This window comes from Tyto alba, unplaced genomic scaffold (genome assembly GCF_018691265.1).
Source record: "Tyto alba isolate M040663 unplaced genomic scaffold, T.alba_DEE_v4.0 Super-Scaffold_22, whole genome shotgun sequence".
Lineage (NCBI taxonomy): Eukaryota > Metazoa > Chordata > Aves > Strigiformes > Tytonidae > Tyto > Tyto alba.
Genome location: NW_024881296.1, coordinates 32,109,807 through 32,131,269, shown reverse-complemented (window position 1 = coordinate 32,131,269; position 21,463 = coordinate 32,109,807). Strand labels below are relative to the sequence as shown.

The 21,463-nt window shown below is 35.6% G+C and overlaps 1 protein-coding gene across 2 annotated transcripts in view; it reads left to right on the top strand.

Annotated features, from left to right (window-relative positions):
* LAMA2 (laminin subunit alpha 2) overlaps positions 1 to 21,463 on the top strand; it is a 393,841-nt gene that overhangs the window by 271,715 nt on the left and 100,663 nt on the right. For both annotated transcript variants that reach the window (XM_042795940.1, XM_042795938.1), the window contains exons 25-32: positions 639 to 818; positions 1,623 to 1,811; positions 1,905 to 2,143; positions 6,786 to 6,903; positions 10,839 to 10,973; positions 11,632 to 11,756; positions 15,207 to 15,293; positions 16,186 to 16,379. In XM_042795940.1, coding sequence (XP_042651874.1) covers positions 639 to 818; positions 1,623 to 1,811; positions 1,905 to 2,143; positions 6,786 to 6,903; positions 10,839 to 10,973; positions 11,632 to 11,756; positions 15,207 to 15,293; positions 16,186 to 16,379 — 1,267 coding nt within the window. The remainder of the gene's footprint in view (positions 1 to 638; positions 819 to 1,622; positions 1,812 to 1,904; positions 2,144 to 6,785; positions 6,904 to 10,838; positions 10,974 to 11,631; positions 11,757 to 15,206; positions 15,294 to 16,185; positions 16,380 to 21,463) is intronic.

The following is a 21,463-nucleotide window of genomic DNA, read 5'->3' as shown; positions in this document are numbered from 1 at the left end:
TTACTGAGACTCTCATTACAGTTTTTGATCAAAATAGTGATTTCTATATAATGCTATTGAGAGTCTTTCAACAAGTCTAATAAAATTACAAGTATCTAAGTGGCATCCTGATATTTTTCATTAAATCTGAATTTAGAGTTACAGAAGCCCTGAGCCCTCACTCTCTTGCATATTGCCTGGAGAACACTTCACTTGAATGTTGCTTAAAAGTACCAGGGGATTGGGCACCGTGTTTCACAGCCCCAGTGATGTACAATAAGTGTTAGTGAGAAGTATGCTTCTTTGTAAGGTACGTTTCTCACAACCCAAACAGAAGAGGCCCAAGAATGAAAGAGCACTATGAAAATCACCTCAATAAAATTAATGGAATCATTTGCTGTAGAAACTATTTTTATTTTAACCAGTGCTAGTACGTTCTTTGTTAACATGAGAACAAGGTGCAAAAGCTTTGAAGGGAAGGTTATTATTATCACTGTTTATACTTGAAGGAGTAGTAAGACTGTTTTGTGACAAATTGCTCATGATGTGAAATGGAATTACCTAGAAATAATTTTTTAAAGAGTTAGAATTTAAAGACTAACACTTCATGGGGGGAAAATAGACTTGATTTTCTTCTCAATTTTTTTGAATATTCATAGGTAACATTGAAGCCAGAGCAAATGATTCTGCCACTGGTGGATGAAAAGCTTCAGCACAGCACTCTTTCAGGGATTGCATTCCAGCCTCCTGAAATAGTAGCAAATATAGAACAGGTGATGCAGGATCTTCATTCAGAGCCTGTTTACTGGAGACTTCCAGAGCAGTTTGAGGGACGAAAGGTAAACACAAAATTCCACTGAATACTGACATGGATTTTTTTTTTTTTTTTTTTTGCTTGTATTTGTATTTTGCAGTGTCTTTTTTTCCTTCCAGTAAGCATGTCATCACACAGTAGAAAGTACTTCAAAAGAAAATAAATGCCATTCCATTATTAAAAATTATTTGCTCTGGTGTAATGGAAATTTACAAATCTATTACATAAACACTATTTTAAAATAGACATTTACAGAAATTAGCATATAATATTTTTCCACAGGATAGATTCTCTCATAAAAATTATTTAAATAAAAAAAATATAAAGTTGTATAAATTTATTTGAAAAATCAAGCTGCATCAATTTAATATAACTCTTGTAACTTTTTGTTTCTCTCCATTTTAAACAAGACATGCCTGATCTTTGTAAGTTACACAGGAGCAAATGATTGAAATAACCCTCCATTTGGATATTGCTATGTGCCTCTGTGACAATTTATTTTATGCTTTTGATATTTCTTGTTTTCACTTGGGAAAGTTTAAGTATTTCTTTCTCTAAACACAAACTTCAGGGAGCACCAAGTCACATACAAAGAAATAGGTAACGCTTTGTTTTTAGTGTAGTACAATAGCAAATTGCTGATGGGTATTTCTGAACACAGCCCTTGTCCCCATATAATTCCACAAATATATATTGCTATTTTCTACCACACGCACATTTATCAGACTGCACACAGGTGTAGAGAGTATCTAGCTCCTACATATGTCCCGAAATTTATTTTTAGCCAACTGAAAGAGATTTCTTTTTGTACTTTGTTTTGCTTTGTTAGCTGACTGCTTATGGAGGGAAACTGAAATATGCAATCTACTTTGAAGCACGAGAAGAGACAGGTTTTACTACTTACTACCCGCAAGTCATCATAAGAGGTGGGCCCCCCACTCACACAAGAATTCTTGTCCGGCATATGGCTGCCCCACTGATTGGGCAGCTAACAAGGCATGAGATAGAGATGACAGAGGTAACATTTCCATCTGCTTTTTTCCCCCATTACTTAAGCACCTGGTTCTTTTTAATACTGTTAATAATCTGGTTTTGTATTACTGTCTTTCAGCATGAATGGGAATATTATGGTGACGACCAAAGAGCCAGAAACACTGTGCCCTGGGAATATTATCATGATGACCCAGGTATCAACAGGACAGTGTCCCAGGGAGATTTCACCTGGAAACATTATGGAGATGACTCAAGACCAAGTAGAGCTGTATCCCGGGAAGACTTTCTGAATGTGTTGTATGATGTTCATTACATTCTTATTAAGGCTACTCATGGCAATATCATGAGGCAGAGCAGGTAACTATTTCATGCGGTGGTTTGAAATAGTGCAGTAGTCACAGATAACCTGATAGAGCTCCCAGCTATTTCCAGCAGAATTTTTATTCATAACATAAGCTATAAACAGATGCTGAGAAGAAGAACAGAAAGAGATCGCGTTCAGCATAGCAGAAGATGCAGAAGAGGGAAATTTCATTTAATAGAAAATTTAAATCACAATAGGTAAATTAAATCTTTATTTGCAGGGTCCTAGAACACATGGAAGCACATGCAGCCTGAAACAAACCCAAAGTATTTTTTTAATAAATGTCTACTTTATAAAAACATGATGCAGTAATTAAATATAAATGTTAGCATATGAAGTTGGAAATGAGATAAAAAGGCAAACATGAAAGAGTACTCCTTTAATGAAATGCTATTTAATCCAATATTTTAGGGGCAGATATATTCAATGTTTTCTATTCAGTTTATTCATTAAGTTAGACGATGAACTAAAGATAATGGTTACTAAATTTGGAGTGGACCTCAGACAGCAAGGAGGGAAGAATAATACAAAAATCTGCTGCAATCTAAATGTCAGCTACAACACTGAACACTTTGAAAGAAGTAGTCAATTGAACAAACAAGGAACAGCTGCTTAGTTACCTATTCTTCAAAGAGGGGTCTGTCATTTACAACATATCACCGGACTCAGTAATTATATTCTTCTTGAGAAACAGTAATCTAGCTGCATGTATAAAAGATATGGCCTGCAAAGTGCAAAAAATTAATCTTTTACCTCCACCCAACACTAGTAAAGCCTAAGCATCAAGTTTTGGATACTGGAATTCAAGAGAAAAATATTAAAGTGTTCAGAGGATAACAGTGAACTTCATCACAGGTTAGAAAATAAGACCTGTGAGAGAAGACGTAAAGAACCGGATTTATTTAGAAACTAGAAATTGCCTTAAGATGCATAAACTGTTGTCACGAAGGGAAAGAAAAGAATCAGTTCCCTGTTGCCATGGTGGGTAAGTCGAGAAAGAAATGAGCTTAAATTTCAGCAGGCAAGATTCACATCAGACATGAAAGAAAAATTCATTAGGGTAAAGAAATCCTGGAATAGATTACATAGACTGTTCCTAAAAGTTTTTAATAATAAATTCACAATATTATTTGCAAGCAAAATTTATTAGCATTAACATGAATAATTTGAGATAAACTGCAAAAGTGTCCAGAGGTTCTTTTCATGATTCTGTCATAAAAGTGATAGGCTGAAATAATTTCTAGATTTCTAGGTTACAAATAGGTCTATAAGAACATGAACTTTGGAGTTTGAAGGTGAATAGTGGGGACAGATACCATGCAACTTTGTAGCATTGTGTGACAGAAAACAGTCATTGTTGCTGCTATTATCTCTTTTAAAATTATATAATTTACAGAAAAGTATGCATCCAGCTTGTGCTGGCTAGATGCTAAATATTAACAGCAGATGTCATGAATGTTTTACATTGGTTTCATTTATTTTTGGCTTAGTCCATTTAGGATATTGTATTACAAACACAAGGAATTCCCATGGAAAGAATTATGAAAGTAACTCCAATGCAACATGGAAAATTTGAGAATCATATCCATATTTTGTCTGTTTCTCACTTCCTTTCCCTAGTTCAGCTGTGAAAGCAAAAATTTAATCCTATCTCAGGTCAAGCATCGTAAGCAAATTTATGAAAACAAACCTCTGTTTTCATCATTTTGTTCTGAGATGCGTATGACCATTGTGACTGAGTTAGACCTGCATTGTAATAAGCCACAATTTTATCAAGGCTACCTAGTAATGAGGCATGTAACAGAACAGAGGAGGACTTTTCAGTTTCAGGGCAGGTTTGCAAGGTGGCACTTATATCACATTTTAGAATGTGACATTTTATATGACAGCAGGACTTAGCAAAGAGTTCATCTGGTCTTTCTGGTAACTTTCCATCTGAAGTCATAACCTTGCATATATCACTGTAGTTGATTTTGGAGGTGGTTATGTTGCAATAATTTTTTATGATTTGTCTAGTTACATAGGTAACATCTATCACATGGCATCTGAGACTTTAAGTAGAAAATAAACAGCAGGAATATATTTTTTTTTTTTCAAGTTAGCACCTTGAATGATTTCAGAGGAAGTTTTACTTAAGACCACAAAATAAATTCCCCAGAATGCTTTTAAAGGTTAGTGGAATATTAGCTTGCATAAGAATGGAAGGCTTTTATTAAAAATAGGCTGAGACCCTCTAAAGGACAACATTTATGCTCAACTTTAAGCATATATTTGAATTAAGCAACTTATAATAAGGCATTTGTTTAAATAGAGTGTGTTGTTCTTTCTAAATAAAAGCCCTATTCTAAACTAGTAAAGTTTCTCTTTCTACTTAACTGTGCATAGTAGAAAAGTATAAAACAAAAGAAACTGTGGATGGGAAGAGGAAAATATATGTGAAGTATTTTTAAATTTTTAAATGTTTTTAATAGTGCTTTAATTTCGATTACAGAGTTTAAAGGCTGGAGATAAGTTATAAACTAGAGGAAAAGCATTTTAAAGTAAAGTCAAAGCAGCGGCAGCAGTTGGAAACCTAAAAATAGCCTAGTACTAGCCTTAGTGCTGTATTATCTATATAGTTTAGCAGAAATGCTAATGTTGTTTCTGCTTCAAAGCTGTAGCATTATTAGTGATTTAGAGATTTCTGCTCAGAATCCAAAGCCAAATATTTTTCTCCTATATTGCTCATTTTGTTGCTCTCATTTTCACATTCACCGATCTAAATTGAAACATTTCTTTTATTAGATTTTGTTTTGCTTTTCAGGCAACTGGGCTGTGATAATAAATTAGTTGGAATTGGAAGTATGCTTTCAATTTGACTGTGAATTATTTCAATATCCCTGACAGTGATCAGGTAGCAGTTGTTGGACTGCTGCCTATTAGACATGTTCCAAGAATCAACCAAGCCTGACCTTCCTTAAGCAACATTTTCACACAAACAACAGGTAGCTTTGTGGTCCCAGAGTATATTATTATCTAAACACAGATTTCTGACAGTAAATAGTTTTTTTGAAGCACACAGACTGTTGCCTCAGCCTTGGAGATGATGGGGAGGCAGATTTCATTTTGTTTTTCCTTTAAATGTACAGAGATTTCAATACAAGCTTACATTGACATGTCAGATCTGAACAATTTTGCCCCCTTTATTTTCAGTTTTCTGTTTTGACCTGGCTTTGTTTGCTTGCCATTTTTTGTCCACCTTTCCCTGTTCCACTGAATCCCTTTCTTCAGGTAGTAAGAAGAGAGCACAGGGTTTAAGTTACTAGATGATGTGGTGATTTTGCATTGATGCAAGGTATCAAGAGGTATGTGTCTGGTCACCTAAGCTCAATCGCAAAACTCTCATCTAGTTCAGCAGTGGACATTTGCTTTTCCTACAGTCATCCTGACATTGGTGCCTATATGCCAATATGCAGAAGAGCATCACTCAGTAATCAAGGTTTGGGAGTAGATGAATGGACTTGGAACGTGAGGATGAAATGAACAGTTCTGTCAGCTCCTCTGCATTAGCCCTATGCAACAGACACTTAATGAAGAGACTCTAGCAGCATTATTGACATTCATTCAGCTAGTTACACATTCTTTGACATTTTCTCTTAGGTTGGCATCACATTTGAAGCTTTAAAATTTAGACTATTTTACCCTTTTTGTTTCTCAAAAACTGTAAGGGGTTCCAGAACATAGCATTCATTTAAACAAACTAACAAACCCCCAAAATAAAGAAGTAAGCTAAAGGAACGGCATTGCAGTACATTAGGATTAAGTGTATTTCAATACTAGTGTATTTCATGTTTGTTGTCTTTGTCCATGATGTACTCAACCCTGTTTGGCAGGTCAGCATGCATGCTGGAAAGACAGGGAGTGGTTGGGAGGCAAGGTTATTGTTATTACTACGATCAAACAAATGTTTTGAAAGTTAAAATGTCAGAAGATCTACCATGAAACATATCCTTTTCTGATACTAACAGATGCTTCTGTACTAGGATTTCTTGTTTGCTTTAAATTGTTTGTTTATGTAGCTAAATGACCATAAGGGGGAAAAAAAAAAATCTATCTGGCTACAGATCTTAAAATTCCTGCTAAAAAGGCAAATGTCCAATGTCTTTGAAGTCTGTTCTAGAGCTTATTACTTGCTTTAGTTGCTGAGGAGAGATTTTATTTTATTTTTTAAAATAGTTGCCTCATTAAAAGCTCATTTAGTGAACAATTTTATTGCCATACCTCTGAGAGTCATGAATTGGAACTACATTTAGTATGTGACTTCAATTTCTTAATGAGTCCCTCCAAATGAAGGATCAGATATGAGTCTTTGCTAATAGTTTGGCTGAAAAGAAATTAAAAAAATAGATGGGATCAAGCAGGATAGAAAAGTTAGTTATACTACTGCCTAGAAATGGAAAATGAGACTAGAGGTGATGGTAACTTTGTTGTTTCTTTAAGAGAGGCAAAAAATAGTGCTGTTTGTCTCCTACAGATTAAGAAGCCTACAGACAGCCAAATAAGACCATTTTCTCCCTTACCATCTGACTATGAACTATCTGGGTTTGAGTTAGTGCTTGACTAATCTCATCAGAGATGTTTGCTCCTCTTTTTCAGGATTTCTGAGATCTCAATGGAAATTGCTGAAGGCAGTGCTGTGTCTCAGTTGACTCCTCAGGCTTACTTGATTGAGAAATGTGACTGCCCATTGGGTTACTCTGGGTTGTCTTGTGAGGTACAGTACTAACCTGAATTCCAATAAAAGCCGTTGTACCTTCTTCGGTCCATTCATTATCAAGGTGTGATAAGTAATTAAGTATGAATTATTTTATCTGGCATCAACTCTCTCAATTTAATTTCTTATATTCTTTCTCTCTCAGGTATCTCACATGGAATTTAAGCACTTTTTTTTTTTTGATTTAGGCAAATATGCCACTGAAACCATAGCAATGACTCAAATACATCGGATAGAGGAAAGTGTGCCTTACCAGATCAGCATCTCTGAGGCTGAATTGTGTGACTGATGCTTACTGATCAGGCCTTTTTGGGCAGATAAGGGTATAATACTATTATAATAGTATTACAGATTGTAATTACAACAGATTGTACTATGTTACTGTGTTACAGTGAGGCCATAATACACAGTACAGGTGCAACATCGTATCTTCCAAAAGGCTGAAGTATATGCATCATTTTATCATGACCAGAAATCACAGAATATGTAGAAAAAAACACAGAAAACCTCTGTGTCGAATTAAAAAAACCCTAATTGATTCCACAAGTTCTTGATAGTCATAAGTAAACTACAAGTTAACATTTATAATAGTGAATAATTAAAGGTTATATATTACTTATTCCTGAAAGGTTAGGTACCTGTCGGTTGAATGAAATTCACCAAATAAAGTATAAAAACAAACTCAAAAACAAGTTTAAAAAATGTTACTGAAATTGTAGCACCAAGCACTTTAAACGGAACCATGCAGAATTTTAAAATTCTGTTCTGTAATTCTATTCTGTTAAAGGCTTTCCAAATTTGCCTTGACATTTGAATTCCCATATGAAGTTTTAATGGCTGTATGATTGATTGAAATATTTTGTTCTGAAAAAAATAAAGTTTCAATTTTGATTTCTTAAATGTCTGTATTATAATGAATAACTCAACAACAAAATTTAAAAAGAGAAGTAATTTCAAAAGCAAAATTTTAAATAGTGCATTTTGATCTGTTGGTCAAAAAGGCAGCTGACATATGAGAACCTGTGGATTCCTCACATGGATCTTTCCTCTTGAAACTGTTCCAATAGTATGCCTTTGTGGACCAACACTAATAGGATGAAAGTGGTCCATTTCTAATTCATTTCTAACACATTTAACACTGGGAGAAAAGTGTTGGTCAACTGAGTGAGCTCGGTGCTCCTTATACATGCACTATAATTTTTTTACTTATGTAAATATTTTCATGCTGAAGATTGCATGTTTCAGAAGTATCCATGTTTTATAGAGAATCAACTGACTTGTATACTTTTGTAAAATGGATCTTGATAAATTGTTACCAGATAGATGATAGGTACCAGACAAAGTGTTTAAGATGTAATATGTTGAATGCAGAGTAACAGTTACTATTTTTGACTGTCTGTGCTCTTGATGGAACTGACAATCTTTCTGTGTGCAAAACACCATGTTTTCTTTTTTAGGCAGAACTAGCAATTCCAGATGCCTTTGTTGCAATTGCTAGGTGGAGGTAGGAGGAAACATGTCGAGTATTCTGCAAATCCCTCAGACATCCTGACTAAGTTACATTTTATAAAGGGTTCCCCCAGCCTAGTGATGGGAGAAAATTTGAAGTAAATGAAGGGAAAGATGCCTTGTTATGTGCAAGAACTCTGCCCCCTACAGATGTGTTACACAGCAAATGAGGCAACAGGAACAGTGAGTTCACAGGAAATGTGTGCAAGTAAATGAAGTCATTTTCTCTGCACACCATTTTGGTAAGGCCATACACCTGAATGTGTGTAAATACACAGATGAGAAATCAACGGGCTGCAGCATTTGCTCAGAAATACAGATATTTTTTTAAATTACTGTAACAAATTGCATTTTCAAAGAAAAATATATGATAATGTAATTAGAACATTATTTTAACTCACACCCACCAGGGGCTGGAATAAGTGTCTCAGTTGCAACGTTCATACGTCGTGCTTAATTGTGTGATCTTCACATGCTCATAACTTCATTTATTTTTAGTGTGCTCAGTGAAGGTTATGGTGTGTTCTGTGAAGGTTTATTTAATTTTAGCAGGAGAAAAAAAACATCTGACACTCAGGCATTTTTTAAGCAAATGCTAACAGGGTATATGTATCTATTTTAATGATTTATTCTGTAATTGCATTGTAAGGACTATGTGCACAGCAGTTTTTATGAGAAGTTACATTTATATCCCTTTTGTTTTTGTTTTGTTTTGTTTTATTTTTTTCTTTAAATCCAGTAGCAGGCTGAAAAAGTAGTGGTAAGAGTTTCCCTAATGACGACTACTGAAAAAATTCCAAACCAGTAATGAAAAATGTAGTCTGCTTCATCTTTTGTCTGTGTCCTGTTTCATATCAGAAATGCTTATATCAAAATAGGTGAGAAGAGTGTCAGTAGCATATCAGAAAAGAAACACTTAGAGATTAGATTTGTTTGAGGATGTACCATATATTTATACACCGATCCTAAAGTCACTCAGAACTTGTAAAGCTGTGCTTTGTACCATGTTTGGAAAAGGACTCTTGTGGGGATGGAGAGGGAGAAAAATATTAGGAAATTGTAGTAAGAAACAAAATTACTTTCATTTGAGATTATTTATCTAAATTGGAATTCTTCACAAACCATGAAAAAGCCAATAGACTGTTTCTATGCTTGAGGGATCTTAATGTAGTCTAAGTCAAAATAAAAGGGGAAAAGAAGAAGTGAGTTAGATTACTTTCTTTGTGATTCTAAAGAAAATAATTGTGTTTATGATTTTTCCATAACTTAGACTCCTGGAGGTTTTGGTGACTTATTATTATTTATTTGATTATAAAACTGTCAGAATGGTGTTGTATAAATAGGATCTAGCATGTGAAGCTAGTGCTTGACTGAAGAATCCTGCTTCTGATCACGAAAAGTTACTTCGGATTCTATTTTGGTTTATTTTACATTCATTTTATTGCTGTATGAAAAGTGTACTATTCCCATTCTTTCCAAAAAGCAGAAATTGTGGTCAACCGTAGGAAATTACCTCATCAGACAGCCTTCATAGGCCCCTAGCAATACTAGGTGGTAGGGATTTAAACATGGGACAAGGGACTTGTCCATATGCACTTACCCCTTTTGATAGTCTGAACTATCCAAATGGTCCTGTTTGTATTTTTATGCTTCCGTAGTCGTCTGCTTTCTGGGAACTATGTAGACACTTTCATAGATTTCCATAATAAGCCTGAAATAAGGATCAAGTGCTTGATTTTGCACGTGTCAGCTTTGCTAGTAATTTTTGGGTTGCTCTCAGAATCTTATTGCCAAGCTGGCATAGAGAAGACATTGTGATAGATAAACTTGATTTGGGGCTGATAGTCTCAAGACATGGAAAACCTTTGATTTTTTGAATTCTGTACTTTTATGGTCTTTAAATTATAGAGCTATAAATAATGCAGCCATGCAGCCATTTTTTTGATTGTTATCATTCGGCTTTTGCTTGTTATCCATCAGGCAGTATCTAGCCAGATATCAGCTTGTCAAACCTGAAAAGCTCACCAAGGGCAAAAGAAACAGATTCATCATGCTTGCTCTCCACAGTCCATGCAAAAAATTTATTTTGAAAACAAACCTTATTCCTAAGAAATGAAAGGAATGATGCTTGATGCACAGTGAGAACAGTGAGGTGTTCTGCATCTGAATGAAAGGTCTCTCGAGCTGTAATATGAAAAGCCTGGTGCCAGTGGAGAGTGCTCCAGGGATTTTTCAGCAACGTTTCCAATTAGGGCTGGCTCTTGTTATCTGTAAAGTACTGTATATTGTTTGTAACACAGCTGGAAGCCTGTCAGGTTCTTTTCACAACTTGTAAAAACTGGGTATTGGAAAGATGAGCTGCAGTGCTCCCCATGCCCAGTCCACTCTGTAATGATCTGTTTTCTTCTGCATCTTTTTTGTTGCAGTCATGCTCTCCAGGATTTTATAGACTTCCATCTCCACCTGCGGGAAGGACACCTGCTCAGTCCTTAGGCACCTGTGTTGTATGTCAGTGTCATGGACACAGTACTATGTGTGACTCTGAAACATCAATTTGTCAGGTATTACATTTCTGAACTTATGCACTAGGTTAATCGTAATGTAAAATTCGTAAATTGTGTAAATCATCTAAAAAAATAGAGGACAATATTTTAATCCAATTTTGCTTAAATAGCTTAAGTGTCAAATTTCAATAAGCATCACAAAAGCAAACTATCCATCTTTAAAGTTTTCCATTCTGATTTTCTGAAGTTCAGATTATGCAGTGTTTTTTTCCTCTGCATTACTATTTGTGCAAAAAGAAAAACTAGATGTCTGCAAACTAAAGAGGCAATGTACTGTGTGTTGTGCAATAAACACAACACTTCTTTTATAGGTAATAATACATGTGACCTGATACAGTAAGATTGAATTCTAATTGATTATTTCTCCTGCCTCAATGGCTGGAACAAAGGAGAGAAGGAAGGATGAATGGGATAAGATATTCTGTAGGACACATCTGGCTAGCTACAGGCCTCCATTCTTTCTCCTTGTAAACCCATATATAACTCAGCAGGCATTTGATAGATGCTTAGAGCAAGCAGTCCCACTGTGAATCATATCAGGGAGAGGGAAATTATGAATTGAAATAAGTTTGAATCCCTAAGGCTGAGAACAAAATGTTGTCTGCTTTCTTGTAATTATCAAATACGGCTTTCATTCTGTCTGCTTCCTCTGCAGAATTGTCAGCACAATACTGCTGGTCACCACTGCGAGAGGTGTGCACTGGGATTTTATGGCATTGTCCAAGGCTCTCCGGATGACTGTCAGCCTTGTGCTTGTCCCCTTTCTATTTCTAGTAACAAGTAAGTAAGCAAGCTTATGATGCAGAATTACCTTTCCAGCAAACAAAAACTTTGTTTTGGGCTCACTGTGTGCTTTTTGGGATGTCTACAGGAATACTGTACCACGTAAGCCATACTAAAAAGTTTCCTATCTGCTTTTGTTAAGAGATCTTCCTTTAAAAATCAGAAATTGTTCCCTTGCTAATTTGTGATGAATAAATTAATAAGTGCTAGAAAACGCAATACTCAACAGATAATGAATGTGCGTTATAAAGGTATTCTCACAAATGAAGCTAGAGCAGAACTCAAGTACAATATAGCCACAAGGGAGCTGTAAAAAGTCTTATGCTCATCTATTATGTTGGTATAAATGTGTTACAGTGCCTTCTTTGCTCCACTGTGGAATTTATTGATTCCTTATTTAATGTTACATGAGTTTTAGGCAATTTGTGAAAGATAGAATAATTTAAAAGCAATATAGTTATTGCAGCATAAATTTTATTGGTTGCTTTATGCTAATGAGCCTCGCCATGATGTCTCCACATGTGTTCCCAACAGATGATACTTTAGCACTTGAGATTTGTTTGTTGTTTTGCTGAGAAGCTCTTAATGATATTTGGCATCATACCATAGTACTGCTCTGAAAAGGTTTGTGTTTCATGATTGTTCTCTTGTAAGGTTGTAAGTGTTCCCTAAAAGCATTTTTGTATGCTTTGTCTGACCTTTAGGATCTTTTAGGGAGTATTTCAGCCAGTATATCTGAGAGGTTTGGCTTTTTTTTTTCTTCCTTCTTCTTCATTTTCTCATTTTAGGGTGGTCTGAAGTTTATTTTGAAGGAGGGAATTCCTTTCTCCAATATCAGTAGCTAAACACATCATGATCTTTCATCCACAGCAAGTGTTTTCAAAACTTCCAAACCTCATAAATACCAAACTCAGAACAACCAAAACAATTATAAAAGGAGCTTAAAGAAATACCCTTTATATTAGAAAGTTATAATGTGGTCTTAACGGCAAGTTTTTCTGAGTTATACCCTTTTTCATTAATGTTTTCTGTTAGGACTTGATTATGTGTCCTAGTTACTAATATCAAGACAAGACATTCAAGTTGCACAGAACAAGATTGACCAAGCTTCTCAGCTTTGCACATGAGCAAACACAGTGGAAGAAACTTTTTCTGTTGCTAACTGGCAGGAGGAAGTGCTGAAAAATATCATTTGATCCTACTTTTTTTCTGCGGCTTAAAAACCTGTGGTTGCCCAGAAATACAGGTGTCAGATCAGAAAACAAACAGGACTCTTCACCTGGGTGGTTATGGCACTCCGCTACAAGAATTTAGACGTGCTCCACACTGTGTTCCAGAAATCCCTTCAGTATCTTACCAAAAAGCTAATGTAAACCACAGGAAGTGGGTGTCTCTGAAGTGCTCTACAGCTGAGAAATGTGTGGACTCCAGGTAGTATGTGTGTCCTGGGTGCACACTCAAATTGCTGAGCTGCCTGAGGAAGGGGGGAGCAAGCAAAGCGCCAATACGTCATGCAGCCACATGGCTGCGTGGCTGCAGGTATTGCCAGGGCCTTTTGTGTCATGCTCACATAAAAGTGATCATGAGGCTTGTTTGTTCAAAAATCTTCATAGGAGATAAGTGAGTAACACCTATTCTGAAATTAGTAAATAAACTTAATCATGTAATAGTCATCTGATTTCTTAGTAATGTTGAGAGAGGAGTCAGATCTGAGCATGTCCAGAAACAGAACTACTTGCGTTTTATAAGGCTGAACTCAGATGTCTGTAAACATCACAGATGGGATTTCTACTTCTGTTAGCTGTAGTCATCAAGAATTTTGGTACCTGTATAGTAAATGCAGGGACAGACAACTATACATCTCACCCATGTTAAAACTGAAGAAAAACACCATTGGAGAGAAAGCGGGGAAGGAGATGTTTGAAATGTGTGTATATGCCTGTCCATGCTTCTCCATTTTCCCCTGTTAATAGAGGACGCCTGAACAGTTGGCTTTAGACTACATCACTAACTTTTAGATGGATAGGCCTAGGTGGGATAGATCCATTCCATAAAGCTACAGAATTAGATGGAAAATGAGAATATCACACCTTGGATCTGTGTGTGTTGTGCAGCTCAGTGAAAGTTCTTCAAGATACTATTAAGGAAAAAAATCTTCTACCTGCATGTATTGTATGGTATAATCTGCATGAAATACAGATGGCTAATGAGCTATCTCATTAGCTTATTGTGTCATGACCAACATGATAATATTTGTGAATTAGTATAGTGCAATTATTTTTATTTATGAAATTTTGCAAAACTCCACTAAGGTTTTAAATACTGTTTTTATACTTCTGTACAATCAACAGTCAGCTTCAAACAAGATGAGCTGAAAAAAAAAAAAAAAAAAGAGCAGAGAATGAGTTCCGGGGGTGTGGATCTATTTTTATAGAGTTGAAAATGTGTTGGATAATGAGTTTGTGAGTAGTGGATCAATTTGTTTACATTTTTTTGCAAAGTTGTAATTTTATATACTCATTCAAGCACTATTGATGCAATGCATTATAAGCAAGTTAGAGTAAGATGTTGACTGTACTGTATCAAGAAGGAGCTCTGGGCTCATTGCTAGCCATCTCTGTGCTTTTCTGGCTCATCTTCCACAAAGAGCTGAAAAAGTTTTACAGTATTGGACCATTTTAATATTTAGTTCTCCCCTACCTACCCTTTTAGTTTAAGTGTCTGTGCAGACACATAGTGCACTAATATTCCAGCAACATGCTACTTTTCACAGTCCCCATAGTCACACACAGCAGTCACTAGTTATTCATCTATGTCATGTCTTAGAAAAAATAATCTAGAGTCTTCTATGATTAAAATATGACCACTACCAGATCATGAAGAAGGTAGCATTTAGGGTTTTTTTCTCTGTAGGCCAGTCTTTTCAATACATCCTTCAGAAGATCATCTGACGCTGCCTCTTTGGAAGATTCCACATGGCTATGACTGTGGTTCTTTTCTCCCTCATTATGTCTTTACATCTTGGCTTATCTCCTTTTATTCAGACTAAAATTAAATCAGACTGGAAGGGCTGGATGTTTGTTAGCTCGGATTCTTAATCTTTTGTTTCCCATCCTTCCCATTACAACCTTTTCTTGATCACTGTAAGTGACAGCACCATTCAGTCACACAAGCCTACAGCATGGGCGTAGCTAACTCCATCCCCTCTGGTATGATCCTCATTGATTCTGCCCTTCCAACATTTGTCTAAGTTGTGCCAACATCACAGCAAGGTATTCACAAAATTCTTAACAGAAAGGAGGGATCTCCCACAGGCATTTATAAACAGATATGAAAATGCTGCCGTTTACATTAAGAGTGGAGCTTACCATGGGCCCTTCTGCACAGCTGACTAGAGTGAAATGGTGCAATAGAGCGGAAAAAGTTTTTTATTTGCTTTTGTTTTAGTTTCAGCCCTTCTTGTGTTGCGGAAGGACCTGGTGATTACCGATGTACTGCATGCCCACCTGGATATGAAGGCCAGTACTGTGAAAGGTAGGAAGAATGGAAAAAGAAGAAAGAGAGACAATGAAAGGCAGGCAAGACATGAAGGAGAGAAGTGTCCTTTAATTCTATAAATGTATATTTACTGATGTTAAAATATATACCTTTGCACACATTTTCCTCTTCCTATGTTGTTAAAACTCATCCATAATAGGCAATTTTTATGTACACCCTCTGTAAGTTGTTAATCAGTGTTATTTATATCACAGATATTGTCCTAGTCTTAATTTCCGCTTTTTTCCCCGCTGGGCCTCAGAAGTTAAACCAAAAAATATGAAATTTATCTAAAATTAGATTCCATGCTTATAGCATGACTTGATGTCACTCATACCCTTTGTTCTAGTGACTGTTGTGTTCTCATGGGCACTGACTGTGAAAGACACTTACATGTAAACATATTAATGACAAAATTACAAACTAATAACCTAAACAGCAGCTGTTGTCCCATCCATAGCAACACCGTGAGATTAAGGTGATCAAAACTAGCATGTGTCCAGTATGAGATCTCACTTCTAACACAAAACAAAAGTGGATAGTGGAGAAAAAAAAGCTCTATATAGCAAGCATTGCTAATGTAGATACCTTTTTGTCATGGTATAATAGAAGTTTAACTTAAACCTGTTCAGGGTGTGGAATCACTTTTGCATACTCCTTCCCTCCAGACTGTTCCATGTCCTGGTTAATAGTTATTATCAGTTTGTTGGACAGTTTGCAACATTTTTCCCTCTACAAATGCACGCTGAGTCACAAAGCATCAAAGATTTTTTTAATGGTTCATGACTTAATGTTCATATACATTTTGTTTGCAAGTTTGCTAAGTATTCATTGTAGTACACTATGTGTCTCCGTTGGCCAAACCTGGTTTTGTATTTGTAATGTCTAGATGTTCGTCAGGCTACAGGGGAAACCCACAGACTTCAGGAGACTCCTGCCAGGAATGTGAGTGTGATCAATACGGTTCCCTGCCTGTGCCCTGTGATCCTGTCACTGGACAGTGCACTTGCAAGCCTGGATTCACAGGGAGGAAGTGTGCTGGCTGTGAACATCAGCATGCACGTGATGGCATGAGATGCATTTGTACGTATACTAATGTGATTTTGGATAATTTTTGATTGTGTTTGTCATATTTCAGAAATTCAACCCTGCTTGTGCATCAGTCAGTTGTGTGGGTTTCTTTGAAAACAGTTGCCAGGTTTCTTCCTATGGCATTCTGGTCCATTTTTTTCACAAGTCTTGAGATGTTAAGAAAACTCTCAATACTTTTTACTATGTTCACTGAAAATTGACAACAAATATTTGAAGGAATTCTGTGTGGGTTTTTGAAGTCTGTAATTTTTCTAAAGGTTGTCACAGCTGTTGTGACAATATTTGCTCTTAGTGAATTTTTTAGTGTTGTCCTAAATGTTTAACCAGCAATTGCAATGTTCCATGCTGTGAGTCAGATAGAAGGTTTATACCAAGCTTTGCTTAGTCATGTTGGTTCAACAACCACCCATTGGAATCTAAAAGATATAAGGAATGACAGTACGATATATCCAGGAACAAATAACTTCCTTTGTTTAAAACAAAAAACTAATAGCTTAGAACACCAAATTACATTTTACAGTACCGGTATCTTTGCCCTACCTTCAGTTTTTCTATGTACCAAGTATTTTGTCTTTTATTATTGCTGGGAATTTTTTCCATGAAATTGGATACTGTGTGTTTTTTGAGCCCACAATCTTTTTTTCTGTGATATTTTATGTCTGTGTCTTATCAAAAAAATTCAGGTAGCAAGACCTTTCTAGAACACTTAGTAAATCCTGACTGAAATAAGACATTTTCATCTCTTTCATCTCCCCCCACTGAGTAGGAACTAATTTTATTGTAATATCTTTTTTTTTTTTTTCCCCCCCTCTCCAAGCCATCATTGTTCATTGTAAAGTAGAATACAGATAGGGATCTAGTAAGTCCACAGTATATAATATTTCTTAGTCTGCGCATCTTCTAATATATTGGCAAGGCACAATGAGCTGGTTTAAATGCTTTACCTGATTTTTATTTGTTATAGGACTTTAATTGGGGATTTTTCATTTGGTTTTGGCTTGGGTTTTTTTTGTTTATGTGAGGGACATGTAATATCAAGGCAAGTAGACACGCAAAAAAGACTTTCAGTCTTTACCTCAGTGCCAAGAGGTATACAGTGCTCTAATATTAAAATCAGCTAGTACAGCTCAAACAAATTGCAAATGTTTTAAAAGAAAATTGGAAAAATAAAGAAACTGAAGAAGCGCTAAAAATGGCTGAAGGTGTCATATCAGTCAAGAATTAAATGTGTGACTTCTTTGAATGGTTAAAAGAAAGACACTAGACACATAGGGTTGAGGACTACACAGTGCAGAACATTGTTTCACTCAATATAATGGTTGCAATCAGCTCTGAGAGTGATTGGGGCTTAGCAGAACAAAGCTTGTAAATGTGACTTGGGTTCAGTGCTTTTGCATTAGTCCTGATTCTCAGGTACAACTCTTCTTTGACAATTAATAGAGAGATTACTGGGAATATAGACATAAATACTTCTATTTCTATATTATTAATAATATGGCATTGGTTCATTGATGATAAGCTTAGTGTACTTAAGGGAAATAAAGTTCTAATGCCCTGCAGTGTGATGTAGTTTAGGACTTATTTCTGAACTGTCATATATCTTAAGCTCTATTTTAAACTACACCAAAATTAATGCAAATAGAGTAACTACCTTGCTGAAATGATTATGCTTTAGATTCCATTTTGTGGCCAACATGACAAAGAAAATTGGAATTATGAGTTAAATCCATAAGTGTTACAGCTACAAAATTTTAAAATAAGGACTGTGTTTTTCAGAGTGGCATCTAAATGAAAATTACTTAATTTTTCAACATCCTGAATACCTGTTACGTTATTTCCAGTGCTAGCTAATGTTTTCAATCTCAGGCACTGCTTATCATACTTTTTACTGGTCATTTGCCCTATCAGTGTTCTGAAAAGTCTTTTGGATATCCAGGATGTCAGAGTTTCTCTGTACAAAGCAGGTTAAGTGCAAGTTATAATATGTAATGGGTTTCAAATTTGTTAATCAGACTATTTCACTGTGTTAGTAATAGGGTTAAAAATCCTCGCTATGAATAGGAGAAGCTGTGTGTGCAGGCAAATCAAATTTTCCACCTTTTTGCTTTGAAAGATGTGGTTCGCTGTAATCTCTGATTTAACTGCAACATATTCATGTCCTGCCGTTGAAATGTGCCTACACTACCTGTAGCAGCATTTTTGCTTTAACTAGATAATCAATTTTCACCATAAAAACAGTCCTTTGCATGTGCATATGGACATTTCATATAATTGCTAGAAGTGAGGAATCAAATGAAAATATTTCTTTCCTTTAGTCATAAAAATAGGAACCACCTATGGGAACAGGTGAGAGGTATTTTAAATCACCCCTATCACAGGAACTAGTCTGTTACTGTTGGCACCACATCTATAGCATAGATGTCATAAATTGCAAAAACTTCAATTAAATATTTCAGTGGACACTTTATGCCTATTTGCTCTCACTATATGATTTTCCCTTTCTTTAAAGTTCCTCAACCACCATATTACTCCAAAACCCCCTTTGCTAATGCATGGCAATACCCCTGTCATGGAAGAAATCCAGCCTGATCAATAAACCATTTACCTTTATAACCTGTGGTGGACACGGGTGCTGTGGCAGACAAAGGGAGTATGGCAAGCACAGACTTGCTGGGAATTTGCTGGTAGTTAACACTGCCTAGTATGTCACAGACTTCAGACTACAGCTGTTTTCTTCTGATAGGGTTTCATTGCCGCAGCCTCTAATATGCTTAAATAGTCATTGTGATGTCAAAGAACCATTAGAAACACCTCTTGGGAAAACCCTGAAGCTTGCCTACCTTACTCACAGAACATATATTTGTTCCAATCTGAGTTTAATGCAGCTGAGAATTTGGTCATGTATACAATATATTTTTACTTTCATGTATCAGCCACTTCCAAAATACTCAGTAAGTTCCTCTCCGACGGCTAGCTTCAGTTGTAATGAAACCTTAATAGTAATAATAGTAGTGATTAATTAGTCTTAATGTACAGAAAATTAATGCCGTATGCAGAATCCTTTTTGCATTCAATATTTCAACTGAGCTGTATGCATGTATCTACTTTTGCCTATTTGCAGAGTTCCGTTTCAAATACTGCAATTGCATTGTATGTCAGAAGTGTGAAGGACCCCTACTTAGGTAGTAAAATGGTCTAGCTTAAAGAAAATGCATGCAGATACAATCAGCCAGGTTTGAAAAAGAGTAGTTATAAGTAATACAAAATAAAGTGTGATTAGGCAGTCCAGTGTTAGTATGTTACAGTTAATATTTAGGAAAGTGAAAATTGATTTTGAATATCTATCAAAGAATAACTGTCTGAATACTGAATTTTTGGCCAATTCTATAAAAGGTCACCACACCATATGACATAAAAGCTAAGTAATACATATTTAAATCCAATTAGAGAGGTATTTTAGCTACAATATTGTAATGTATTATCATGTAAATATAACATTTATATTTTAATATATCCCTTATCATAAGTATTCTAAAGATTTTAGAGTGAAAATTTGCAGTGAAAAGTCAGGAAAAAAAAAAAAAACAAACAACAGAGTAGTGTGCATGTTCATTAAAGTGATCTATTTTTGATATAGCTGAAAATCTGTTTTACTAGGCTCTTACTGTTTTTTTCATAACACATCATTTTTCATTTGCTTAGTGCATGCCACTTTTCAGTGCTGTATTATAGCAGGTGTATTTTAGAAAGCTACAGGTAAAATGGGAAGATAATATATTTTTTAAAAGCCACTGTACAAAGGGGAAGAATTTGTTTACTGCTAAATAGCAATGGAAAGATAATTGCAGGTGAATGGCACAGACAGAATTCACTTCCCATTATATTCTTAGAACAGAACAATGTTGTTTTCTCTAGGATGCCATTAGGGAATGGAAAATGATATCCAAAATGTTGTTGGTTTTTGTTTTTTGTTTTAATAAGTAATACAAAAAATTATATCCAAAAAGCAGCTTTTTTTATAAGTAATATGAGTCTGGATGGTCTACTACACATCATAAAAATTCTAATTTTTTTACATTAGTATGGTTAATAACTGGATTATTTCCCCACCTAAAGTGATCGTCTGGATTGTCATGTACAGATACTCATGTTGCTCTGATGATGAAGACATCCTTGTAATTTTTGGTCTCAAGTAATCTACTTCTTAGGCTCACTTTCCCTTCTCTTTTGAAACAGTCAGTAGCCAATAAGAAAATCAGTGATGACTGCAAACTAATTTTAATAATGCTGCCAACATCCTTGTATACTGTCAGATATGACAAAACTTGCCCCAAATCTCTAATCCTTACAGATTTTTTTTTTTAATTTGTAACTACAAACTAATTGTCCTCTAAATGATTGATGCCCCCTTATACATCACTTATTTATACGGTAATGAATATATCTCAATGTTTATTTTCCTGAAAGTTATCAGCTGGCTATTGCTAATTGGCCTATAATCACTCCAGTATTGAATACGTGTGTTTAAGTTTTCTTAGTTAAATCCCACCATTCCAATTTAGAACGCAGCTCACTTGCGTGATAAACATGAGCAGCCTTTCCTCAGTTCATCTGTACCCAGCATGCTTAGGCAGACTGAGATCATTAATCTTGATTCATTTTAAGCTTGATTCATATTTTACACATACATAGCAGAAATATGTAAACAAGCCAAAGCATGCATTGTTCCTTCCTCATCCTTCCCAAAGAGCTTTGACCTTAGCAAGGTGAAGCAGAAAGAAGGAGCTGCAAGGGGGTTTGGATCAAGCCTGTAGCAATCAGGCATTTTCTTATATTAGTAATTCTCTGGTTTATTTTTTGTTATACCTTGTGATATTCCACTGCAGTTGTAGAGTCTGTAGCACATAAAGTGAAGAACCTTAGATTGCAGTGTTGTTGGAACAGTGAATGTGCTTGCTACTTACTGTGCAGCATTTAGGAAAAAAATGGTACTAGTGAGGACTTAAAGGCTTTATTGTTAATCATATGGCAAGTCAGAACTCACCTTCTGAATGCTTTGAAGGCAGCAGTCATAA